Genomic DNA, 22,658 nt, shown 5'->3' with positions numbered 1-22,658 from the left:
ACACACCCTGCTCTGCCTGGGTTATTTCTGCCTCTGGCAGTGAGGCCCCGACAAAGCAGCATGTCACTGGAACACATGCTCTTTGTTCACAGAGGTGCTCGCCAGCTCTGGCTGTGTAAGGACAGTGCTAGTCTGTCTCTTCCTCTGGCTCTGGGATCTTTTTATTTGCTGCACATTGTGGCTCTGTTTATTAGTACTGTGTGGCTTGCTCTTAGAAAACACGGATTTATCCTGTGAGCTGTGTGCCACAGGGAAAGGTCCTCCAGAGCCTGGGCTTGGTCCTACAAGGCGTGGCGTCTCAGGATGGACCCGTCCTCGTGAAATATCAAGACACCAGGTTATCGTTTTGCCCAGCACAGAGCTTGCACCGTTCAAGTCTCCTTCAGTATCTCCCTTTCCCTGCGAGGTGATACCTGCCTGCCAGGTGTGGTAGGAAAGGTTCTCTCCAACTCTTCCCAGCCTACTCCATCAAAGCAGGCCCCCACACACTGTCAGGTTACTTCAGTGAATGGGTGGTGTGACAGAAAAGGTGACGGGCTTTAGAGCCAGGAGTTTAAACCCTAATTCCACATCCTGCTGGCGGGCAGCCCAGGGTTCTGGAGTCTTTGGGTCCCCAGTGCTCACCTGTCCAACAATTAAAACACAGCCTACCTCTCAGGGTTGTGTGAGGAGTAAAGGAGAATCTAACCAGCCCCTAAGCGTGGATGCTCTCTATTTACTTGTTAACCCAGGGAACCCACGCACCAGGTTTTTTAAAGTCTTCTCTGCAGTGGCCCTGTGGCTCTTCTAACTATAGCCATGGACCTCTTGGGACATCCTGAGACCATCTCTTTCTCCCTTTTCCCTCCTCACAGAGATGTCTGCGAAGGTCAGTATTTTAAATACAGCATAGACAGGAAACAACGTACTAGAAAGTTTTTGCCTTTTTTCCATCTTTCCCAAACTTTCTCTTGCTTTGAAATTTTCACTAATGCACTTTTAAAAACGTATATATAAGTGGCTTAAAACTAAGCTTGGACCGCTTGCCGCTAACTGATTTAGGTAAAATGGGAGGGAGGGGGTCACTTTTAACTTCTGAGAAAAATTCAGGTTGATGCACAGACTTCCAAGATTTTCTCTAGTAATTTTTTCTTCATCTTCAGTGCCTCCTCTCATCTGCAGGGGAATTTTAACGCGGTATCTCATTTGACAAGGTATCTACTGATTGATTTTAAACTGAATATAAACGTCACTCCCCAGGGCTCCGCGAAGCCAACGCTCTCCCCGCGCCCCCGCCCCGTGCTCTAACTCCAAACCCTGAGCCGTGACAAAGGCCGCCTGCCAAGCTTCCCGCAAACCAAGAACATTAGAATTCCCACACCTCACGGGGTGCCCTGGGAAGAAATGAGATAAAAGTCTGCGGGGAAACTTGGGGAATCTCGGGCCCCCGTTAGAAATGCTAATTGCTCCCACCGTTGGCTTGGAAGGAAACGTTCCAGACCCGGGGAAGAGTCTCCCCAACGCGGGGACGCCGGGGCCCCCGGCGGCTTGGGCCGCCCTTGTCCCCGGCCGGGGCCACGCGGTGCCACTCGGATCCCGCCCGGGCCCGGATTCCCGCGCCGCACCCCTGCCAGCGCCCGGGCTCGGGGGGGCGGGAGCACAGTCCAAGCCCCGCCACGCGGGGTGCCGGCCAGGGCTCCCGCCTGCGCGCCCCCCGCGCCCGCCAGCCCCGGCGCGCCGCCTGCCCACGTGCCGGCCCGGGGCGGAGGCAGCGGCGGCGTCCCCGCCCCGCCCCGCGTCCCCCCGCCCCGTCCCTGGTACCGCCGCCGAGCGCGCAGCGCCGCGTGGGCCCGCGCCGCCGAGCCGCTGCCGCCGCGCCGCGTCGCCGGCTTAAGCGCAGTGCGGGCCGCGGCCGGGGGCGGCGGTAGAGAGAGGCGCGCCGCGCTCCAGCCCCTTTTCCCTCCATGGTCGCTCTCGGCGCCCGCGAGTAACTTGGCTCCGGGGGCTCCGCTCGCCCGCCCGCCGCCCCGCTCGGCCCCGCGCCGCCGCCGCCGCCAGCCCCTGCCCCGACGGCCCCGCCGCGCCGGCCGGGCCGCCTCTCCCCCCTCCGCCCCCGCCGCGGAAAGTTAAGTTTGAAGAGGGGGGAAGAGGGAGCCATGGACATGAAGAGGAGGATCCACCTGGAGCTGAGGAACCGGACCCCGGCGGCGGTAAGCGGGCGCCGGCGCCCCCGGCCCGGGGCCCGGCGCGTCACGGAGGCCACCTGCGGGCCCGCGGGGCGGCCGGGCGCGGGGAGGCCGGGCGCGGGGAGGGCGCAGCTGGCGGGCGCCGGCGGGCAGGGCGGGCGCGCGGGGCTCGGCTCCTCGGCGGCGGCCGCCGGCTCCGCGCTCCCCGCCCGCCGCGGGCGCCGTGAGGAGGGCGCGCGGGTGCGGGCGCGGGCGGGCGGCGGGGGTTGTGTAACGCCGGGAGCCATGTTGGCCGCCTCCCGGGAGGCGCGGCCGGGCCCTCCGCCGCCCCCGCCGGCCCCTGCGCGCCCCGGGCCGGGCCGGGCGGCGGCGGGGGCCCGGCGGGGGGCGCGGGGCCTTGCCCGGGGCGGGCGCGGGCGGCGGCGGGCGCGGCCTGGCGCGCGCGGGGCGGGGGAGGGGCGGCGCGGGCGGCGGCGGTGGCGCAACCGCCCCTCCCCGGCCGAGTTTGAAAAAAGGCCGCGCTTCCCGCCATTTTTCAAGCCTAAAAATAAAACTTTGCCTCCGCTGGCGCGCGCGCGCCCCCTTCTCGGCCCGCGCGCCGCCCTCCCGCCCGGGCGCCCCGAGCCCGCCGTGGTGACGGCGGCGGCGGCGCGCGGTGCCCTCGGCCTCCCCCTGCCGCCGCCGGCGCCCGCGGCCCCTGCCCGGGTGGCCGCCCCTCGCTGAGGGCGCGTCGCGGGGCCGGCAGCGCCATGTTGGCGGCGCCGCCTCCCTCCGCCGGGGGAGGGTCCCGCGCGCGGCGCCCGGCCCTGCCCGCCCGCAGGGTCGCGGCCCCGGCTCGGCCCGGCCCGGCTCGGCTCGCGCTGGCGGGAGTCGCGCGCGGTGGCCGCCGCCGACTCATCGCCTCTCGGGCGCGCGGCCGCCGCCTCCCCCTTTCTTAAAAGGGCAACGCCGCGCAGCCGCCGCCGCTGCCCCGGGCCGGGCGCGGGGCGTCGGGCGGGCCTGGGCGCGGCACGGGGGGCTCGGGGACCTTGGGCGGGGGTCGCCCTGCGGGCCGGGAAGCTTCTGTCAGCTTCGCCTCCTTTGCCCCTGAGTTGCGAACTCGTGGGACTCGGCCGGCCCCTCCCGGGGGCGCCCGCCCCGCTCCCCTGGTCCCTGAGGCCGCCCCAGGCGGGGCGCGGGGTTCGCAGGACTTGGGGGGGGGGGGCGGTGAGTGTCTCGGTGGGCGGCCCGGGCCTGGAAGGGTGAGGCTCGACGGCGTCCGCCAGACATTTTGTGTCGCCACGTGCTGGCGTGCTGAGCATCTTTAGATCGTCCAACTTGAAGCGCGTCCCCGGGGCTGGTTGGCTGAAGACGCGGGCGTTGTCGCCGCGTGCTCTCGAGCCCCCAGAATTCAAGCCGGAGTGGCCCTGAGGAAAGTGTGCGGGTCCCGCGCCCACGTGGCTCCGGCCTCCCCTTCCCACCATCTCCCCCAGGGCCGCCCTTCAGAGTGCTTTTCAACCCGGAATTTGAATTCTTGGCCATTTCAGGGTGGCTAAACCGCCTTACTACTAAAATGCTCGCGAAGAGTGAGTTGGGACCTCAGGAAAATACAGCCAGCCCGGTGTCCCCCGTGTGGTGCTTTTTCATATTTGAAACACATGCTAAAAACATGCCTGCCCGGGGTGCGGTTACTTGTTCGCCTGACTCTTGTCCGGAGGCGGGCCGGAGCCCATGTGGCTATTTCACTTAGTTAAAATGAAGTCGAACTAAATCTGTCGGTGGCATGAGCCACAGCTCAAGTGCTCAGAAACCACACGTGGCCGAGTGGCGTGGGAAACCCGCTGGCTTACGGAAGGACCCCCGCGCTCCCCGTGGGCAGGGCCCCACAGGCCGCCGGCTCACGACGGGGGCCACCAGCATTGCGGGGACCGAGGGAGGTGTCCCTAGGGACTGGGACCAGGAGGCCTGAGCCGTGGGAGGTGAGTTAGGAGCCGAGAGTTTTGACCTAAGATTGAGTTTTCGGGCAAAGGTGTAGTTTTGCTGGGCCGTTTTGAAAGCCAAGTGAGAAAGTGTTTGGGACAAAGGCATCATCCTTGAACTATCTGAACGGGTCCAAGATGGCTCCTCCCGCCTGTGGGAGGGTCTCCCCCGACCACCTCAAGTCTGTCACATTGTGGGCAGAGGTTTTTTAGCTTTTCCATCTCTGGAGGAGCCCTTCCACTCTTAAAACTTACTGAGAGTCCTAACGAGCTTTTGTTTGTGTGGGTTGTATCTGTTGATATAGTCTGTATTTGAAACTAGGAGTTTAAAAAAACAGGAATACCTAGCACATTCTGTTACTCCCTCGAGTAGCCTTTGGAAAACGCCACTGTCCTCGCATGAGAGAAGAGGGGGGAACAGCCCTTAGTAAGCACGAGTAATTTTGACTGTGTGGACTCCCTGATAGGGTCTATTTCCAGACCATTGTGTGAAAACCTGTGATTGAGGATTCAGACCCTGTCCTCAGTCAGAGCCACGTGCTAGGTCCAGGCTTGTCCTTTGGGGACGGCAGAAAAGCTTTCCCGGGTCCACTGTGCTGTTACGCTGCTGTTATACTGCTGTTCTCTTGGGTGCGCTGCAGGGTGCAGCATAATTAACCCTAATGGTTTGGTTTTTGTTGTTTTTTTTTTAATTTAATTTAATTTTTTTAGTTAGGCCAGTAAAAATTTTTTGGGAAAAGAACAGAACTTGCTGAGAAATGGGAGAGAAGGACAGAAATATGCACTGAAATTTGGCGCGGGCTCCTCTAGGCATGGAGAGCCTAACCTTACTGGTTTTAATGTCAGGTGAGATCTAAGTGTTTGTGGAGGGAGGGTGGGTGAGGGTTTTCCTGTAAAAAAAAAATTTTTTTTTAGATCAGGTGGGTTTTTTTCCCCCCTTCCCTTTTCCATTTTTATTTTACTTTCAGCTTTGAAGAAATCCCTTGCATCACTCCTGACTTGTGTTCTCTGGCCGGAGTACTTTTTAGGAACACAAGGCCAAATTAATAGGCTCCAGTCACCTAATAATATTCTTCTATTTTGACAAACATCAGCATGGCTTATTTTTCCAGAGCGGGACTCCTTTCTCTAAAGATATGTAGTCCAGTTTTTTTAAAGTCCAAAACATCTCATTCTACCAGAGGTGTTTTCCATCATCATAGTGGAGAATTTGGCCTAGGGTGGCGTTTTAAAATAATCTTTATAAGAATGGTGGTCACCATTTTTAAAAAACATTTTATAGGCAGGGATAGGAAATGTTTTATATGAACAATTCGTGTTGTCAGTTATTTTGAGACTATCGCACAAAGCTAGACCATACATGGACACCCCAGAAATTGCTAATACTGTGAGGTGTTGAGAGACAGTGGTGTGTGGTGGTGAGAGATAAAGGAATTTAGTTGCATTCCTAAAAGTTGGAGGAAAAAAGCCTGTTCTTCCTTATGTAGGCTCTCATCCTTCCACTACCCGGAACATGACACCCTGTCATTCCAGGCCTTGGGTGGGGCTGGGGACAGGGGCTAGCCTTGACCCTGGCTGTGGGGTTTTCACTCCAGTAGAAAGCCGGGAGTTCCTGGGGTTCACCGCGTGTGCCCTGATGCAGCACTAGCTGCTGTCTGCTAGACGGGGACTTTTCCTCCATTTCATTGTAAAGATAAGAGTAGTGTTTCTTGTTGTCCCAATTGCCCGGGTGGGGTGAGGGGTTAGATCTTCCTCAGGCTGAGTCTTTGACTTGTTTCCTTCAACTTTTGGCATCAATTATCATCTCTGCTGTGATGTAATTTTGAACTCAGTTGGATATTCTAATTGGTTGCATAGCAACTAAGTTTTTTTCTTGTGTATTACATCTTCATTGAAGAAAAACTGGTAGATACAGGTAAGCTAAAAATAGTAGCTGTAGATAAGCAAAAAGAAGAAACTAGAGATCCCATCCTCCCCCCTCCCACCACCCAGCTGCCCTCTTCACACCTGAGCGCTCTGTGATGTTCCAAGGGGCAGGGGCAGCCTGAGTCCCCCCACATTCAGTTTCTGGGGGCGCTTCTTCGTTGCCCCCGGAAGGAGGCCTGGAGCAGGAGCTTTCTCTCCACCACGCCTGGCCTGTGAGTTACTCAGGCTGCGTGGCAGGGGGAGCCTCCTGCTGTGCCTGATGGATGGGGTCACCCTGCAGGCCACTCCCGGGGGCCCCTCCTCTTGCTTGTTCTCAGCTCTCCGTGGGGTTACGGGGGCACTTTTCCTTACGTCTTTTGCCTTCCCTGCCCTGTAAACCCTGCTGCAGCCTTCAGGTGTGCCTTTCCTGAACCTGCTCTCCCACTTAGAAACTCACCTGCATCCACCCCTGGCCTGGCCGCCTTCCCTTCGAGTGGATTGATACATCATTTTTAGTTTGCATTTTCATTACCCACCATAGTTGAGCCTTTTTTTTAAACTTGTTTGTCCTTTGATGGTGTTTCTTTGGGGTGTTTCTTTTTCTCTTACTCAAGGTAAAAACAATAGAAGATATCCACATGAAAAGGTAAATGTGAATACCTAGAATTTTCAAGGAAGTTCACAAAGTTAAAATTGAATACATTGGGAAAGGCTTGGAATAAGTATTAAAAGAGGGGTTGACATTTTAAATAAAGTCGATAAAGACTTGGGTACTTATTTCATCTAGAAATAGATTCTGAAGAAACAATCTTAAATACAGAAGAAATGTCACATAAAATTATTGTGGCATTATTTATAATAGGAAAAACTAGAAACAATAGGATTGTAGTTTTTTGTTGTCACATAATTTAGTTATTAAAAATAGCCAAAAGTGCTGTGGTTTTAAAATAAGCTAAGTAGTTTTATCTCATCTCTATTTAAAATATACCAAAATTTTGACAGTGACGTTAACAGGTGACTTGTTTTTTCTTTTAAACGTTAATGTGCTTTGCATTGACGAAACTATGCTTATAGTCAGAAAGTGGTTCCCTGTCACATGCACGTTTTCTCTCTTTCATCCTATCATTCCTCCACACTCCTGACCTAGACCCCTCCCAGGCAATACCTGCCATTTTTCCTCCTTCAGCAAATTGGGTCTTTTTATAGTGGACACAACCCTGCCATCGTGAGCTTACACTCTCGTGTGGCTGTTTTTTTTCTTTTTCATAGAGAATATTCACCTTGTTGGGGCTCTAAGCAGGAATTTGTGGACGTCCCCGAGCCTCTCGATGCCCTGGTAGGTCCTGTTCTCCAGAGCTGCGTGGATATAGCAGGTGCGCCTGTGGCACGGGACGCAAAAGCTAGCGCAGCATGTGCATTCTCTTCCTTTCTGGCTCCGAAGTGTGTGCTGGAAATGAGTCCCTTACTGATATAGTCTGATTTTTTCAACCCTTTTTTCAGCAAGTTTTATGTCTCCTTTTATTTATTAGCCTTCCTGGCTGCTTGAAACAAATGCCTTCATGTCGGCTGCTCCCTGACCGGTCTCAAGTCTCCTTGGAGGAATCCCCAGGGTCGCCTCTTGGTCCTCTGCCTGGGAGGTCAGCTCCTGCGCTGCCTCTGCCCCGCAACCCTCCCTGAGTCCCTTTCCCCCATTCCACAGCCAGCTGCCTGTGGGTACTCCACCCGGACGCCCCAGGGACACCTCGTGAGAGCCCTCAGCCCCCTGCAAAACCGGGCTTCCTTATTTCCACCTCAGTTCTCCACACTAGAGCCACCCTCTTCCGTCCCTAGCAGCTAAGCTGTAATGTCTTTTGTTGGTGGTGGTTTTTTCCTTCAATTTTCTCTTCCTGAGTCCCACTGTGACTGCGTGGTTCAGCAAACATGTTAGAATTTACATGTGTGAATGTTCTGTGGTCGTTTTTGCCCTATCACACTGGTGAAGTGGAATTTTACCAGTTGAGAGAAATGTCCAGGTGATTCTGCTCAGTGAGCTGGAAGGCAAAACAGACTCTCTGGTGCCTCCTTACTTTGCTTTTGGCATGTGAATTGCCTTTTGTTGTTGTTGTTTTAAGATTCATTTTTATTTACCCCACCCCCACCCCCCTAGTTGTCTGCGGTCATTGTCTGCCCTCTTTGTTGGGTGCTTTCTGTCTTTTTAGGAGGCACTGGGAACCGAACCCGGGACCTCTCATGTGGGAGGGAGGCACTCGATCGCTTGAACCCCATCCGCTCCCAGTGAGTGACATTTTGTGTGACATAACTTGAAGTCCGTCAGATGCGGTCAGACTCCCAGCCAAACGGGAGCATTTTAGTTGTGGAATTGCGGGGGACCGCAGGTGGGCAGGCGATGGCGGTTGACCTCTTGGGTGTTGCCTTGTGCTGACTCCTTGTCAGTAGGGAAAAGTGGCAGGAAGGAACGGAAGAAGTAAAAGATATAGGCCGCGTGTGTCCTGCAACCAGGGCATCGGAGGAGGAAGCAGACGGAGTCGTGAGGAGGGCGGCAGAGCACACTTGGGGCTTGCACTCGCTCATCCTCTTCCTGTGCAGAGCAGCGTTTCTGAGTCCTATACAGGAGGTGCAGACTTGCTGCTTGGGCGCCGTTCTCCAGAACCTGCAGCTCCTCCCTTCGGCACATGCTGCAGGTGCCCTGCCGGGTCGCCTCTGAGGACAGTTGAGCTGTAATTTGCATCACTTTAAGCAAATGGAGGCATGTTTAAGTTTCAGGTCAGCCGCAGAGCAAGAATGGCCATGAGAATGGTCATGCTCGCTAGTCACACAACCTCCACAATCGGGTGTTTGTTAAAATTATCTGTGTTCACAAGCCACAGAATTTTTTTTTTTTTTAAAGAAATGGCCAAAAAGCACGTGAAAAGACGCTCCATATCATTAACAATCAGGGAAATGCAAGTAAAACCACAATGAGACACCATTTCATACCCACTAGGACGGCTATATTAAAATATATATATATATGCATATATATGAAATGACGAGGGAGTGGATGTAGCCGTGGTCGAGCTCCTCCTTCCCGTGTCTCAGGTTCAATCCCCAGTACTTCCTAAAAATATGGTGTGTGTATAACTTCAAGTGTTGGCGAGGATGTGGAGAAATAGGAACACTCATTCATTGCTGGTGGGAATGTCAAATGGTACAGAACTCTTTTGACTCAGAAAAAGCTATCCCTTGGGTGAACTTGATTTCTGAATTTCAGGACCTCCAAAGGAGGCAATTTTAGAGCCTGAAAAAAGGAACCTAAGTTAATGCCTCACAGTCCTGCCCTAGGACTGCCTTTCTCACATGTAAAACCCATGCTGGCCTTTGCAGTTAAGGCCTTTGCATCTGGATTCCTTCCCAGTCGCCAGAAAATCATTCGGTAAACATTAGTAAAACCAGGTGAATTGTGTCAGTGCAGAAACCTCTGGCCAGAGTCTCCTAGTAGATGTTGTCAGGAAAAATGACACTGCCCTCCATCGCCTCAGCGGGCTCCTGGGCATCTTCCCTCAGCATTGGTTCTCGGATGGAGCCTTCTTCTTAGGGGCTACTCCGGAAGGGCTTAGGGAGACATGGTTTCTTCCCTTACTCTGATCAGAGCTGCAGCTTCTGTCTCCAGAAAATAGAGTCTGTGTACCTGCAGGAACATTCCACCTTGACTTCTATTAGGATGTTGCTCCTAAAGGCTTAATCGGTTTTCGTTTATTAGAACTGTGATGTGGGCCTTGGGATTCGCTGCCTCTGTATTTCCGTGTTTCACTGCACACTTAATTAAGCTGGGAGTTTGGGGGTTGCTGTTTGTGTTTTATGTATATATGTATTTGTTTATGAAAGTTTGTCCTTTTTTCTTCTTTGTCTTACACAGGTTCGAGAACTTGTTCTGGACAATTGCAAATCAAATGATGGGAAAATTGAGGGCTTAACAGCTGAATTTGTGAACTTAGAGTTCCTCAGTTTAATAAATGTAGGCTTGATTTCAGTTTCAAATCTCCCCAAACTACCTAAATTGAAAAAGGTAAGTGCTTTTTCTTTAATGGTAAAAGAGAACCCTCCTTAGAAGGGGAAATGTATGGTTTTACCTGTGAGGAAGCACTTAGTATAGCAGATCTGGGGTTGAATTCCAGCTCTATCATTTCCTTGATGAGTGATCTTGTGCAGGTTACTTAATCTTTCCAAGGCTCAATATCTGTAGACTGGTAATAGCCCCCTGCCTAGCAGAGTTGCTGTGATCTTTGAAAACAATGCACACAGAGTATTCAATAAATAGTAGTTATAAAGATTAACTATTTTGTGAATAATTTGTATTAATTGTTATAATGTTAACTAGGCTCGTTTCTTAGTGTTACCTCGTTCCGGCATCACAGGTGCCTCCATTCTTCATGTTTTATGTCTTGATTAAGGGTGAGTTTAAGTAACGATGCTCCAGATTTACAGTCTTAGGATCATTCAAACCTTTTGAGCAATTCCCAATGACCAGAAAGTTTAAAAGGTGTTTGAAATTATGGTTAGAAGAATTTGTTAAGTTTCTCTATCCTAGTTGATGGCCTGTTAACTGCTCCGTCACTGGTCTAATTATAATCAATTTTCAACTTGCTTTCAAACCCTGCCCCCCCAAGTATTCTCTTGTTGCTGCACACTTAACTGTGACTGAACCCCAGAATGTCAGAGCTGGGAGAAACTATTCCATCCCTGTTTTATGGGCATAGCCGCAGACCTAGAAAGTTAGAGGAGTTGGTTTAAAGCCACACACAAAAGTGGTTGGTATCAGAGCCGAACTAGAACCCATATCTCCCTTTTCTGTTACATGGGAAAGGTGTCTGGTTAGGTAACTTTACAGAATCCACCACTGTGTAATGCTCGATGTTCTCTTTATTAGGTAAGCTGAGTTGAACCTCAGTCTAAATAAAGGCACAAATAATCAAATCTAGGCAAAGGGCAGGTAGGCTGTTCCTATAGCTATAGCTTGCTTGAGTCCTGAGCTAGACATGCTTTTTTCCCCTTGCCTTGCTTTTTCAGTTCATGCTCTGACATCCCAGTGAGTTTCAGGTGACCTGCCTTCCGACCAGGGCGTACCTGCTTAGCCAACCAGACACAGGATGGCTTTTTAGCAGCTACACAGACTTGATATGAGCAGTTCCCGGAAGTGGGACTCTCTCTTGTTTGGTTCTGTTCTTCTGGCATCCTAAATTATGGGGTCTCATAATTTATGGGGTCCCCCTAAATTATGGGGGCATCCTAAATTATGGTCTTACTCTGAAAGCCATCCTGCCAGTGACTGTTCACATGTGGGTTTTATCCAGTCTTTCTCAAGTTTTTAAACTTGAAGCAGTTACCTTGTAGGTCTAATGAGGGAAGAGTGGAGAGATCAATGAGCCCCCTCTAAAGGCAGGTTGAATGTTTTCACAGCTGATCCTTATTTTCTTCCTATTCTAGAGCACATATTTTTTTAAACCAAAAAAACAGGCTGCAGAAAAATATATATGTGGTGTATAAATGTCCCTGGTTTCCTAAATTTACCCACTTTTATGACATTTCAAAATGGGCTACTAGATGCTTTGTTGGCTTGCCTTGTCCATGTGGCCTAGGATATCCATGGGGAGAGAGTGAGAGCGACCTGGCCATGGTATTCCAGTCACCGCAGAGAAGTGGGCTCTGTCCTGTTTCAGACCAAGGCCGGCCCTCTAGAGCTGCGGTCCTGGGACACTAGAGGCCTGTGCATTTGTGGATGGTTTTTGTTTTGCTGACTTGGCTCTTTGTTGATTCTAGGCTATTTTAAATCTTGACATGCCTAGATAATGGACTGGACTAGCCCATTAAAAGGAAAAATGTTTTATGTTTTCCTCTTCTGAAGCGTTTAATATTAGTAACACCCAACCAGCTGCTTTGAGTTTTAAAAAACTCATTCATTCGACAGATCCTTTTTTTTTTATACTTTTTAAAATTCAAGTTAATAAATCACAAAGAATGTTAACATTTAAAAAACATAAGAGGTTCCCTTATACCACACTCACCACCCCTCCGCCCCATCATTTTTGTAAATTGTATTTCTTTGAAGATATATACATCACAAAAAATACTCCGCATCGTGTAGTGCGTTTCCTTCCACACCAAAGACTTGTCACATGAGGGTTCCCTGCTCTTCTAGGTTTACAGCAGATGGGGCGGGTGTGGAGTCTCGTCACAGGCCACCCCCATAGCTGTGGTGTGGCCTTGGGTGCATCAGGGCCTCGCCTGTGAAGGGGGTGCTGCTGCCTACTGGCAGCCGGTGTGGTCAAGTGAGCCCGGTGCATTTCTAGTCTTAGAGCGGCACTGTCCCTTGTGCTGTATGAGGATCACAGGGAGTTACTGTTGTTGGCACTTAAATAGAGAATTGGAACCAGCTGCGTAACCTCAGTTCCCCCACCTGTAAATCGGAGGGCTTGGCTTAGGTGCTCTGCGGGAACCTGTCCTGCCAGGCTTTCACCCTCCTTCCTTGGCACACACTGCTCATCTCTGCTACTTGAGCTGCAGCTAAGAAATTGGAATAGGTTCTCGTGAGGGCTGTTGCCAGGCTTACTCAAGAAGTGGTCTGCAGAGGGCTGCTGCCAGCTCCTCCCGCTCCCGAGGTCACGGAGCCTCTTCAGGGCTCGTCCTGGGGCTCGACCCACTCCTGCAGCCTTTAGAGCCACATTCCTCGCTGGCGTTTAGATTTGGACCCACGACATGGCCGCTCTGTCCAGGGCAGGTTAGGTTTCAAGCAGGCCCTGAGCGCTGCTTAGCACTTCGAGTGCGCTGCTTATAATACGTGCACCGTTTACCCTTCCTGGCAGGTCTCAAAGAATTCTAATTTGCTTTGCCCCACTTTTTTAGGTTAGAAAATGTACTCACTGCTGACAGAGGCCAGTTCTAAAGCAAACTTAGTATTAGCTGGTAAACAGAAAACAGAATGTTCCTCATGCTGTCTCTATTCCCCATCCCACCCCCAAAAATTGCTGTAAGCCACTTGATTGGCTTTACTTGAACAAAATGAGCGTACATGCCCTAATAGAAAATAGGGATCGTTTGAGCGGGACAGGTATTTCTGTTTGTTGTAACATCATGTTCCCTTTTCTGTGTGCATTTGCGTGTGTGTATATGTTTCTCTTGCAGCTTGAGCTCAGTGACAATAGAATCTTTGGAGGTCTGGACATGTTAGCAGAAAAACTTCCGAATCTCACACATCTAAACTTAAGTGGAAATAAACTGAAAGATATCAGCACCTTGGAACCTTTGGTAAGTAACCAAGAATTTGGGAACCCAGACTTATTGGTCATTTTCATTTTCATTTCTATGTAGTGGGGAAAATTATCAGGAATAATAATCAAGAAATGTATTTTTTTATTGCTACTGTAACAGTGCTTGTATACAAGGGACCCAGTTTTAAAGACCGTGGCCTCTGGTTGTACGTGTTTCTGCAGCTTTGCTCTCCCTTCCTGATGAGGTGACTTTCTTCAGAAGAGGGTTCTTTTCTTTACCTTTCTCTCTTTTGGGGGGGGGGGGGGTCCTTTTTTCAACTCATTGACTGTAGCCTTAAAACCTCCACAGCCTGGCCATGCCACTCTGCTTCTGTGCTTGTACAGAAGAGGCTGTGGCATGGGGAGGCGTGTCTGTCCTGCCCACGGCACAGACCCGGGCAGCCCTAGGTCTTCTGCTTCATCCTCCTGTGCCTGACTGGGGACCTGCATGGTCCTTCCTGGTCTCCCGTGCCGATAGAAGCTGTGGGTGAAGTCCCGTTTGGGGTGCAGACTTGCTGTGTGGCCGTGGCCACATCGCTGACTCCCCCTGGGCCTCAGCTTGGTCATTTGTGGAGCAGGGATGATGAGCATCACTGCCTCAGGCTCCTTGCCTGGAGTTGTCAGTCGGGAAGCTGGGCGAACGGGTCCAGTCCACGTGCGAGTTGCCGTGGCCAGAAAACAGCTTCCAGGACTGTGCAGCCCGGGGATTCAGGTGGTGGGGTGACCACCCCAGCTAACAGCGTTTCACGAGTTTGGCGTAGAAGCAGAGTTCCGTTTCCATGAGGCTGGTGGAAATCACACTTGTTTCTCATTGCCCAGGAACGCCTGTGGCTGCTTTGTACATTGCGTTTTTTACTGGTTTGCCTAAAAGTCCGTATTTCAGTGTGACTTGACTGAACAGGGAGAGGGCAGTGCAGGTGCGAGTCGCTGCTTGGGCATCCAGAAGAGCAGAGCCAGGGGTGCGGCATCCTCAGCTGTCTCGTGCATCAACACGGGGGGGTTTCAGATCCATCTGCAGAGTGCTCTGTTGATATTTTAGGGGGAGATAGAGGTAAATTGTGGCTTCTTTCATGAAGAGGATTCCTGCCAGAATTGGGGGGCTTTAATTTTTACGTTTCAGTAAGTTGGGCTCTTTGGGGTGCTCTTGTTTCTCTTAAGTGTGGGGAACCTGTTTCTTCCTCACCCTCACTCCACAAAATCTGCCTTTTTTCCCTGTTATAAATAAAGTGTTCCCTGATACTCAGGCCATTCACCTTTACTAGTTGTATCCTTCCCCACACACCAGTGTTTAAGCAGATACTGGCTTTTGCCGTGGCTTTCCTGTGTGACCCAGAGCCCTGAGGATGACTGTCCTCGTGGTAGAGTGAGGAAATTGGGGTGACTATTTAGAGGTCACAGGATGGATGCCAGGGGCTCAGACCCAAGTCCACGGCCCTCCATGGCCCTGGGGCCTGCTCTCCCTGTGGGTGCACACCACCCCCACCTTGTCCTGAGCTGGGAATCCCAGCAGGAGCATTGGGTTCAGAGCTGCCCACTCTCTGGGGGGCTTCAGCTGAGCCCTTGCTGTTTGTTCATTTGCTTGTGACAGGCCTGTCGAATGGGTGTGTGAGCCAGGAGCCCCTTTTTTCTAAAGCGAAGTACTCGACTGTTCTCTCTCACTCTGCTCTGGCTTGTACCTAATTCCCACGGCCTCCTGCATCCTCTTTGTGTTTCCTTCTGTCGTCAGTGTCCTAGCACAGCAGTAGCAGGTGATGGTGGGTGTGGCTGGCACGGGTGCTCCTGGCCTGGTCAGTGAGGTACGGGGGTCTTCGTGAAAGTCTCAGTCCCGTGGGCCATTTGGAGAGAACTGGTACCCAGACCCTGGGTTCTTTATTATCACTAGTAGTTCCCAAAACATTAGCGCGGTCCTTGTACAGAGAGGAAGCTGAGGCTTGGGAGAGCGTGGGTCCCTTGTCTAGAGCCACACGCCCGGCTGGCCAGCAGTAGCAGCAGCCCTGAGCTCTGGCCCCTCTGCTGTGCTTGCCACACAGGTTCCTGGGGCGCCTCTTAGGCTCCTGAGGGTCTAACTCAGAGTCACATAAACCCGTTGGAGAAGGTGACGGGGACATGTTGGGTGAAAGTGTTCTTCAGTGGAGAGCAGCGCCATCCTCATCCTCATTAACCACGTCATGTTGAGCACTGTCGGCTTTGAGCCCAGTTCTTAAAGTCAGTGCAATGACTGTGAATGCCTCTGCTTGCTACAGGGACCTTAATCGAGAGACAAAGAAGGCATCAATTCAGCCTGGACACCTTTTTTAAGAGACCTGGGCCAGCCAAACCATCCCCCAAAGCCCTTCTAAATTCCAAGAAGGCAAGCAAAATCATTGTTAATAAAATGTTTTATGTTTATTACGGCTAGCCTATTGGTTTTAGGCCAGATTTCTGGTATGATAGAGTTGTATATTTTAAACAGTACTTACATGTTACATTGGAATCCTGAATATTCTGTGTATATTGTATTGTGCCTTTTTGGCCTGAAAACAGTTTTATCACTTTAAATGATCCTAAGGTATTATGGTTATTGTGGGGTTTTTTTGTTTATTGTTTATTTGCTATTTTACTTTCGTTTTTGTTTTTTGGCATGCTCTTTGGCATACCTAAATTATTTGGTTAATGGGTCTTCTGTCAGGAAGTAGCCAAATTTTCCGAGAGATGCGTATAATTTCAGAGCCAGGACAGTCTTGAGCCCTGCATACTAGGTATTTGACAGAGCCAAAGAAAGTGCTGCAGGTGCTGTGACGCAGTAGGCAGGTGGTGGGTTGTGTGCGTTCTCAAGCATCCATTCCAGGAGAGTCATTGCAAAGTGAAGAACTTCTGAGCTGAGCCACTTTGGAAAGTTACTCTACATTTATTTGTGGTTGTGTCTTAGTAGGTACACGGTCAGGCTTTGTGACAGAAAAGGAATTCCCAGCATGCTAGCTGGTGGTCTTGGGTGGGACCTGTTTGGCAAGAAGTGACACCTGGATTTCTAGAGGTCAGGGCCCGGGCAGCAGTTACGTGGTACCAGAGCAGCTCTGTGATCAGAAGGGCTGGACAGCTCCGACTGACAGGCATAAGCCAGTCATTTGATCCGCAGGTGCTGGGTCCTTGTCCATTTGTATCCTGGGAGAAGTGGCCTTTGTGAGAATCAAGTAAGTGTGGTGACCTCTTCCTTAAGCAGGAAGACAAAGTTTCTTTATGAGTAGAGGCAGCACTTCTCAAAGGGCTGGGTGGCAGGTACTGCAGGCCATGTGGACTGCACAGTCTGTCCCAGGCCTTCAGCTCTGCTGTGGGGTATGTCCCATAAACTCACCTTACGAAATAGGCTAGCAGGTGGCTGGTAGGCATTGGCCAGTGGGCCTTGGCTTGTCAAACTCTGATATTTTATGTCCGGAACATAGGGTTTTGTTTTGTCTGCATTTCTCCCCAGGCCTTGTGAAGATTCAAGTAGGTTTGGCAAAATGCGTTGTTCTGAATAGCCAAGCTTTCCCAATAAAGCATAAGAATCTATTTCTTAGAACTTGCGTAAGGTAGAGTTCCTCTTAAAATGTATTTTTATATTTTCTTGGAGAATACCAAGGTTTTCTCTTGATGGAGAACTGCCATTAAGTTACCTTTATGAAGGTGTTTAGTCAGGTGCCTCCAAGCTGACTGTCCCTAAGAAGCTCTGGACTGGGGGTGCTCCACAGTCTGCGCATGTTTTAGAGACCTGCTCCCTCCTGCCTCGGAGGTCTGGTCGCTTCTGTTGCAGACTCCTGCCCTCCTCACTGCTCTCAGACACAAGCTGGAATAGGGCTGGATTGGAGCGTTGGTGCACCGCGGTGGTGGCAGGGGAAGAGCTGCATGGGCTCTGTGGACTAGTGAGGTATTGCAGCATTTCAGAGACCGGGTAGTATTGCAATAGTTTTATGTTCGAACTCAGAGTCTGGCCATAGTGTTCTTTGGCACTTTTCCCAAAATCATTAAAAAGGAAGAGCACAGTGTAATGTAATGCTTCTTTCTCCTACGGAAGTTTAAGCTCTGAGCTCCCCCCCCCCCCAGTCTCTATTGTCTTTCCAGAAAATACCTGCGTTTGCACTTTATTATGCTCTGTCCCCTGGTGTTCTGTGCTTCACGATTTATGTTCCTAAGTGGATCTGTAAGGGCCTTGGGATGAAGCACCGATGAAAACCTCTTTCCCCATATACCACCACCCCAGAGCACGGAAGATGAGGCCTAACCCAGCAGGCCACGCAGTTGCTCAAATGTTAAAACTTAGCTTGGAACTGTATTCATTAAACTAACTGTTTGATTTGACTTATACTTTGAAAAGATTGTTTTAATAAAATTATTAACATTTCAGATTCTTACCTCTTTAGTTGCTGCTGCTGTTAGCAAAGGGCATAGTTCTCTGGAAGGATCGGGAAGGAAGGAGCTAGTTCAAATCTAATAGGTCTATTAGGGCCTCACAGAAAGGTCCTAAAGGACCAAAACTCTGTTCCCACATTAAAGGCCCAGTGGGTGGCAGCTGGTTGAACACAGCCTAGAGTTTCACCCCTTCGGTAGGGGGCTGGGGTTTGCTGCTTGTGTTCTTTGGTTTAGGAGGTGTGTTTTAACCCTTTTCAGAAAAAGTTGGATTGTCTGAAGAGCCTGGATCTGTTCAACTGCGAGGTCACCAACCTTAACGACTACCGCGAGAGCGTCTTCAGGCTCCTGCCCCAGCTGACCTACCTGGATGGCTACGACCGAGAGGACCGGGAAGCCCCCGACTCCGATGCCGAGGTGGACGGTGTGGACGAGGAGGAGGAGGACGAAGGTGGGTGGGCTCTCTGTCCAGCGAGCCTGACTTTGGCAGAGCTTCCAGGGGGCCCTGCCAGAGCGGCTGAACGTCCTTGGCATTGGGGGAAAGTTTGCATTTGTGCGTGTAGGTATCCCCTTAAGCTTGGAGCTAGGATTTCTACCTTGATTTTAAGGAGCTCTTAGAACACCAAAGCCTTAAAATGATTTAAATCTAAGAGGTGTCATCAGCAAAATGCATCTTCTGAATACAGAGCCTAGAAGTTTGAGGCTGGCATCCCCTCTCTGGGTTACTGCCTGCTCAGCCCTGTGAGTTCAGCTTTGCCAGCGCTGCTGCTTGGAAATGTTTCCTGCCGACCCAGGGTGGGTGCCTGGGCTTGCTGGAGGAGCCTCGCTTGCCCTGCAGCGCCTGCCTCTGCTGGTCCCAGGCTCTTCCCCTCTGTGCAGCTGTCTCCTTTCAGCTGTGTTCCTGGGACCCGGCACTTGGGATGTGTTAGTTATGGCCAAATATAAGTAGCATCATTTTCCTACTTCCGGTGTACGGGTGGAATTTAAGGAGGTAGTGATGCTGAAGTGTACTGTATGCTAGAGGCCACTTTTCATTCATTAAGGGAGATAATCTTCTGACCGTAATATGGAATTAAAATGAGTTTTCAGTATAGCATTTGATCAAGGATTTTACATTCTGGCCGTCTTTCAGAATCTTCCTATCTTTTACCCAAAATAATCCCTCCTGGTGAGGTTGTGCTTTCCCTGTACCCTGACTTGCTCACTTTGGGATAAAAAGCTTCTCACCTCCAAGTGGATTAGAGGAAGTTAAGTGACTGGTTTTCACAGCCATTGGTCAGCATGCAGAGGACTTGTTCTCCCAGAAAGCCTATTGTTGGTGCTTGTGGTATTGGTATATTTGGAGCATCATTTTTAATGGTACCTTTAAAAAAAAAACACACATAAGACAGAAATGGTCAAGAAGAGTGGGAGGAAGTGAGAGACTACTGCCAGGCAGCTTGGGCAAGATTAACGGCATAGTTTTACTATTTTTTTTGGCAGCAGATTGTGCTCAGGCAGCATGAGGTGGGCTGTAAGGCGGTCGGAGGTCAGCAGATAGGGCCTGTAAGATGGTTGGTGCACAGAGAGGGGCTTCGCCCCTGGTTCTAAGTGTGTACGTCCCCCACTGACTCCCCCCATGAACAGGCTGAGTGGTGGTGTGCAGAAGCCGGGGGGGCAGGGAACAGTGCTGGTGGGTGGTGTCGGCTGTGCAGCAGCAGGTGTTTGAGCACTTGTTGTGTGCCTGGACCTGTGCACATGGTGGCTGGAAGACAGGCAAGCTCCCTCTTGGGGGTGGCTGGCCACTAGGAAGAGAAACGTTTGATAGTCATACACACACATCGTTTCAAGGGAGTAAGGTGTGCTGTGGTGGGGAAGCACCAGTGGCTGGGAGAGCTGGCGGGTCTGGGTGGGTCTGGGAAGGCTGCTGGGGGAGTGGGTTTATCTGGGATGCAGACCCCAGCTTAGGGAGCCAGGCAGGGAAGAAAGGCATGTGCGGAGGCCGGGGCAGGCCCGGAAGAAGGAAGGACAGTTCCCTGGAGGTGGTGATGGGCGTCCACAGCTGGCTCTGCGCGGTGCCATCACCCCCAAGGAAGAGCGTACCTTTAAAAACTTTTTCACTGTGGGAAATGTCAGGTGTAACCAAAGACAGAGTTAGTAAGTGAAACGACGCCCTGCGTCCCCGTTGCCGGCTTCAGCAGTTCGCTCCTAGCTGACCTTGTTTTATACCTGCGCACCCCTACCCAAGTCCCTCCTCCTGTTTTACTTGGAAGCAAATCTCAGAGATAGTACAGACAGACCAGGACTAGGCCTCAGGCTTTATGGGACACTTGGATGGGTGGGAGGAGGGTGGCTGTGTCTGTCGCCCCCACAGCACCCCGACACTGGGACAGGGGTCCCCATGCAGTATCAGGGGTGTTACATGAACTCCCTTTTGGTCTCTCTTCAGAGGGAGAAGATGAGGAGGATGAAGAGGACGAGGATGGTGAAGATGAAGAGTTTGATGATGAAGAGGATGAAGATGAAGATGAAGATGTGGAAGGGGAGGAAGATGAAGATGAAGTCAGTGGGGAGGTCAGTGTCAAATATTTCCAGCTCAACTCTTCACTCGTATAGGTTGTTAAAATGGAAAGCCTGGGTCTGAGAAAGGACCAAAGCAAACGGGCTTCTGGAGAGATGAGCGTACTTGGGAGCAGACGGATACTGTGAGCCTGAACTTACCCCGTGCCTCCTGCTCACGGATACCAGTGGAATGCCAGCTCAGTGCTGAGCAGACGTGGCACGTGTCTCTGCCAGGACATTTTGGGCTTTAGCTTTGGGAGGAAGGCAGTGCAGTGCGTTTGATGGTAAATAGGAAGAGGAAAGTAGAAATGCTGGAACTCGATGGTGAGTCTGTCCCTTCTATTTTGACGAGAAGGAGATGTTTACATGCAGCTTGATTAGTACAGGCCCTCCTGCCCTGTGTGAAGAAGCAGGGAGGCTGTTAGAGTGGGAACACAGAATGAAGTCTTTGTCCAACCTGCTTTGAAATTCAAGATTTTAAAATCCTTTCTTGAGTTCTCCATTATAAATTGCTGTGAATTAAACATGACTGGCAAGTAAGGTGCTTACTTGTGAAAAGTGATTTTTAAAAAATTTATAAAAATGAAGTTCACCAGATCTCAGGACATCAAAGTAGATCAAACCTTAGATTTTCGCTGATGCAGTATTTGTTTTATTAGCAAAGTACCTCTTTCTTGGCACTAGAAGTTGGTGGACGCGATCTGATAATGGGTGTGCTCTTCACTGTTTTTTAGGAAGAGGAGTTTGGACACGATGGAGAAGCTGATGAAGAAGAAGACGACGACGATGAGGATGAGGATGAAGGTGGGTCTGACAGTCTTTGAAACCCCTGAGGAGGGAACCCGGTGCCCTTGGCCCTGGTGTCCGGCGCCCTGGGACAGCCCACTGCTGTGTTTTCAGGCCCCACCCAGCAGACAGAAGACTTCTGTGTTTGGAGTCTTCATAAAGGAGGCTTAGTAATTGGGTCATCATTTCTCAGGGTATATAAATAGCACCTTTCCAGTTCTATCCGTGTCATCCCATCCCACACCCTAACCAGGACTGTTGGGACGTCTCTCATATATTTAATATTCATTGAAATTCAGATTCTCATGCTGGTCAGGCTCCATAAAGTGTGCTAAAGAAATTCTTTTTGGTTAATATTAATTTGCTACACTTCGAGCCTTGCCATTTCCCAGATTCAGTGCTTTGTGTGTGTTACTTTATTTAATCACCAGAGCCTGAAAGTCACTGCCATTGCCCACATTGAATAAATGAGGACCTGGCTTCAAGAGGTTAGGTGGCTCACCCAGAATCCCCTGTAGGAGAGTGTGGTTCAGAAAGAGAGGAGCCGGCTCAGATCCTTACTGTGCATTTTAGTAACTGCTGCTGTTTAACTTTAGGAGCCAATAAGAAAAACTAGGGGGAGAGGGCAGCTTAAAACTGGGTTTACTTGGCCGTACAAGGCAAGGCGCAGCTGTGCTTTGGCAGCAGCCCTTGTCCTGTGGGCCCCGTGCATGCCTTTTCCTGAAGGCCTCGCCCTTAGGAACCTGTTGATCCAATCAAGCTTATGTCTTTTTATCCTCCAACCACCAAAAAAAGTTCTTGGACCAACTTACATGCTGTAGCCTCCATTAGCAATAACTTGGGCAATGCCTTTGTTATGGTCTCAATCTGAATTTTTGTAATTGTACAGACGAGGAAGAAAGTGGGAAGGGCGAAAAGAGGAAGAGAGAAACAGACGATGAAGGAGAAGATGATTAAGACCCCAAATAAACCGTGAAAAAGAACTGTTCAGTATTGGTTGGACTGCTCCTTTGGATTCGGTAGCTGTTTAAAAAAAAAAAAAAAGGTAGCTGTGATACAAGCCCCAGGAAACCCACCCACCCAAAGAGCCAAAGAATAGTTCCTGTGACATTCCGCCTTCCTCCATTTAGTCCCTCTGGGAAATCTACCACCAAGCTGGGGGACCTCACCCCAACAAAATTATAAGCGTTGTTAGGTTTTTGTGTAAGACTTGCTGTAGCATGGCTAGCTGTGCCGGTGATTCCTAACCACCCATGGCTACCAGCTACACTGAGGTTGTAACAGCATTTTTACTTTCTGTACAACAAAAGAAGCTTTGTAAATAAAATCTTAACATTTTGGGTCTGTTTTCCATGCTTTTCTTTGCTCTTTGCTTTTTTTTTTTTTTTTTTTTTTTTTTTTACATCAGGACATTTTATGTGACAACTGCCAAAAAGTATTTTTTAAGAAATAAACACATTACTCTTTGGTAAATCTAGTTGTATGCTTACATTTTTAAATTAGACTCTGATTGTAAGCTCAAGCCACAGCACACTGAAGCACTGGCCCCCTGGGGCTTCTGTTGGAGCAGTAAAAGGGGAAATGCATGTGGGTACAGGACCCCAGAGCATTTACGTCCAGTCCTCACTCTTGAAGACTGACTGCAGGAGTAAACGAGG

The 22,658-nt window shown here is 50.6% G+C and overlaps 1 protein-coding gene across 2 annotated transcripts; it reads left to right on the top strand.

The window, feature by feature from the left end:
* Positions 1–1,935: 1,935 nt before the first annotated feature.
* On the top strand, positions 1,936–22,348 carry ANP32B (acidic nuclear phosphoprotein 32 family member B). Of its 2 annotated transcripts, none has more exons than XM_004453968.4 (7): positions 1,936–2,189; positions 9,924–10,073; positions 13,187–13,309; positions 17,935–18,124; positions 20,102–20,226; positions 20,949–21,018; positions 21,890–22,348. In XM_004453968.4, the coding sequence occupies exons 1-7, from the start codon at positions 2,136–2,138 to the stop codon at positions 21,955–21,957; spliced, it is 780 nt and encodes a 259-aa protein (XP_004454025.1). In that variant the 5' UTR covers positions 1,936–2,135; the 3' UTR covers positions 21,958–22,348. The 2 variants fall into 2 exon arrangements, with proteins under 2 accessions (XP_004454025.1, XP_071073211.1); XM_071217110.1 differs by lacking the exon at positions 1,936–2,189 and adding an exon at positions 8,243–8,302.
* Positions 22,349–22,658: the final 310 nt, after the last annotated feature.

Source organism: Dasypus novemcinctus, chromosome 8 (genome assembly GCF_030445035.2).
Source record: "Dasypus novemcinctus isolate mDasNov1 chromosome 8, mDasNov1.1.hap2, whole genome shotgun sequence".
NCBI classification, from domain to species: Eukaryota; Metazoa; Chordata; class Mammalia; order Cingulata; family Dasypodidae; genus Dasypus; species Dasypus novemcinctus.
This window is presented reverse-complemented; position numbering and strand designations above follow the sequence as displayed.

Coding starts and splice junctions, on each gene's coding strand:
- ANP32B (XM_004453968.4), top strand. CDS start 2,136: ATGGACATGAAGAGGAGGATCCACCTGGAGCTGAGGAACCGGACCCCG. Junction 2,190..9,923: donor GGAACCGGACCCCGGCGGCG/GTAAGCGGGCGC, acceptor TGTCTTACACAG/GTTCGAGAACTTGTTCTGGA. Junction 20,227..20,948: donor AAGATGAAGTCAGTGGGGAG/GTCAGTGTCAAA, acceptor ACTGTTTTTTAG/GAAGAGGAGTTTGGACACGA.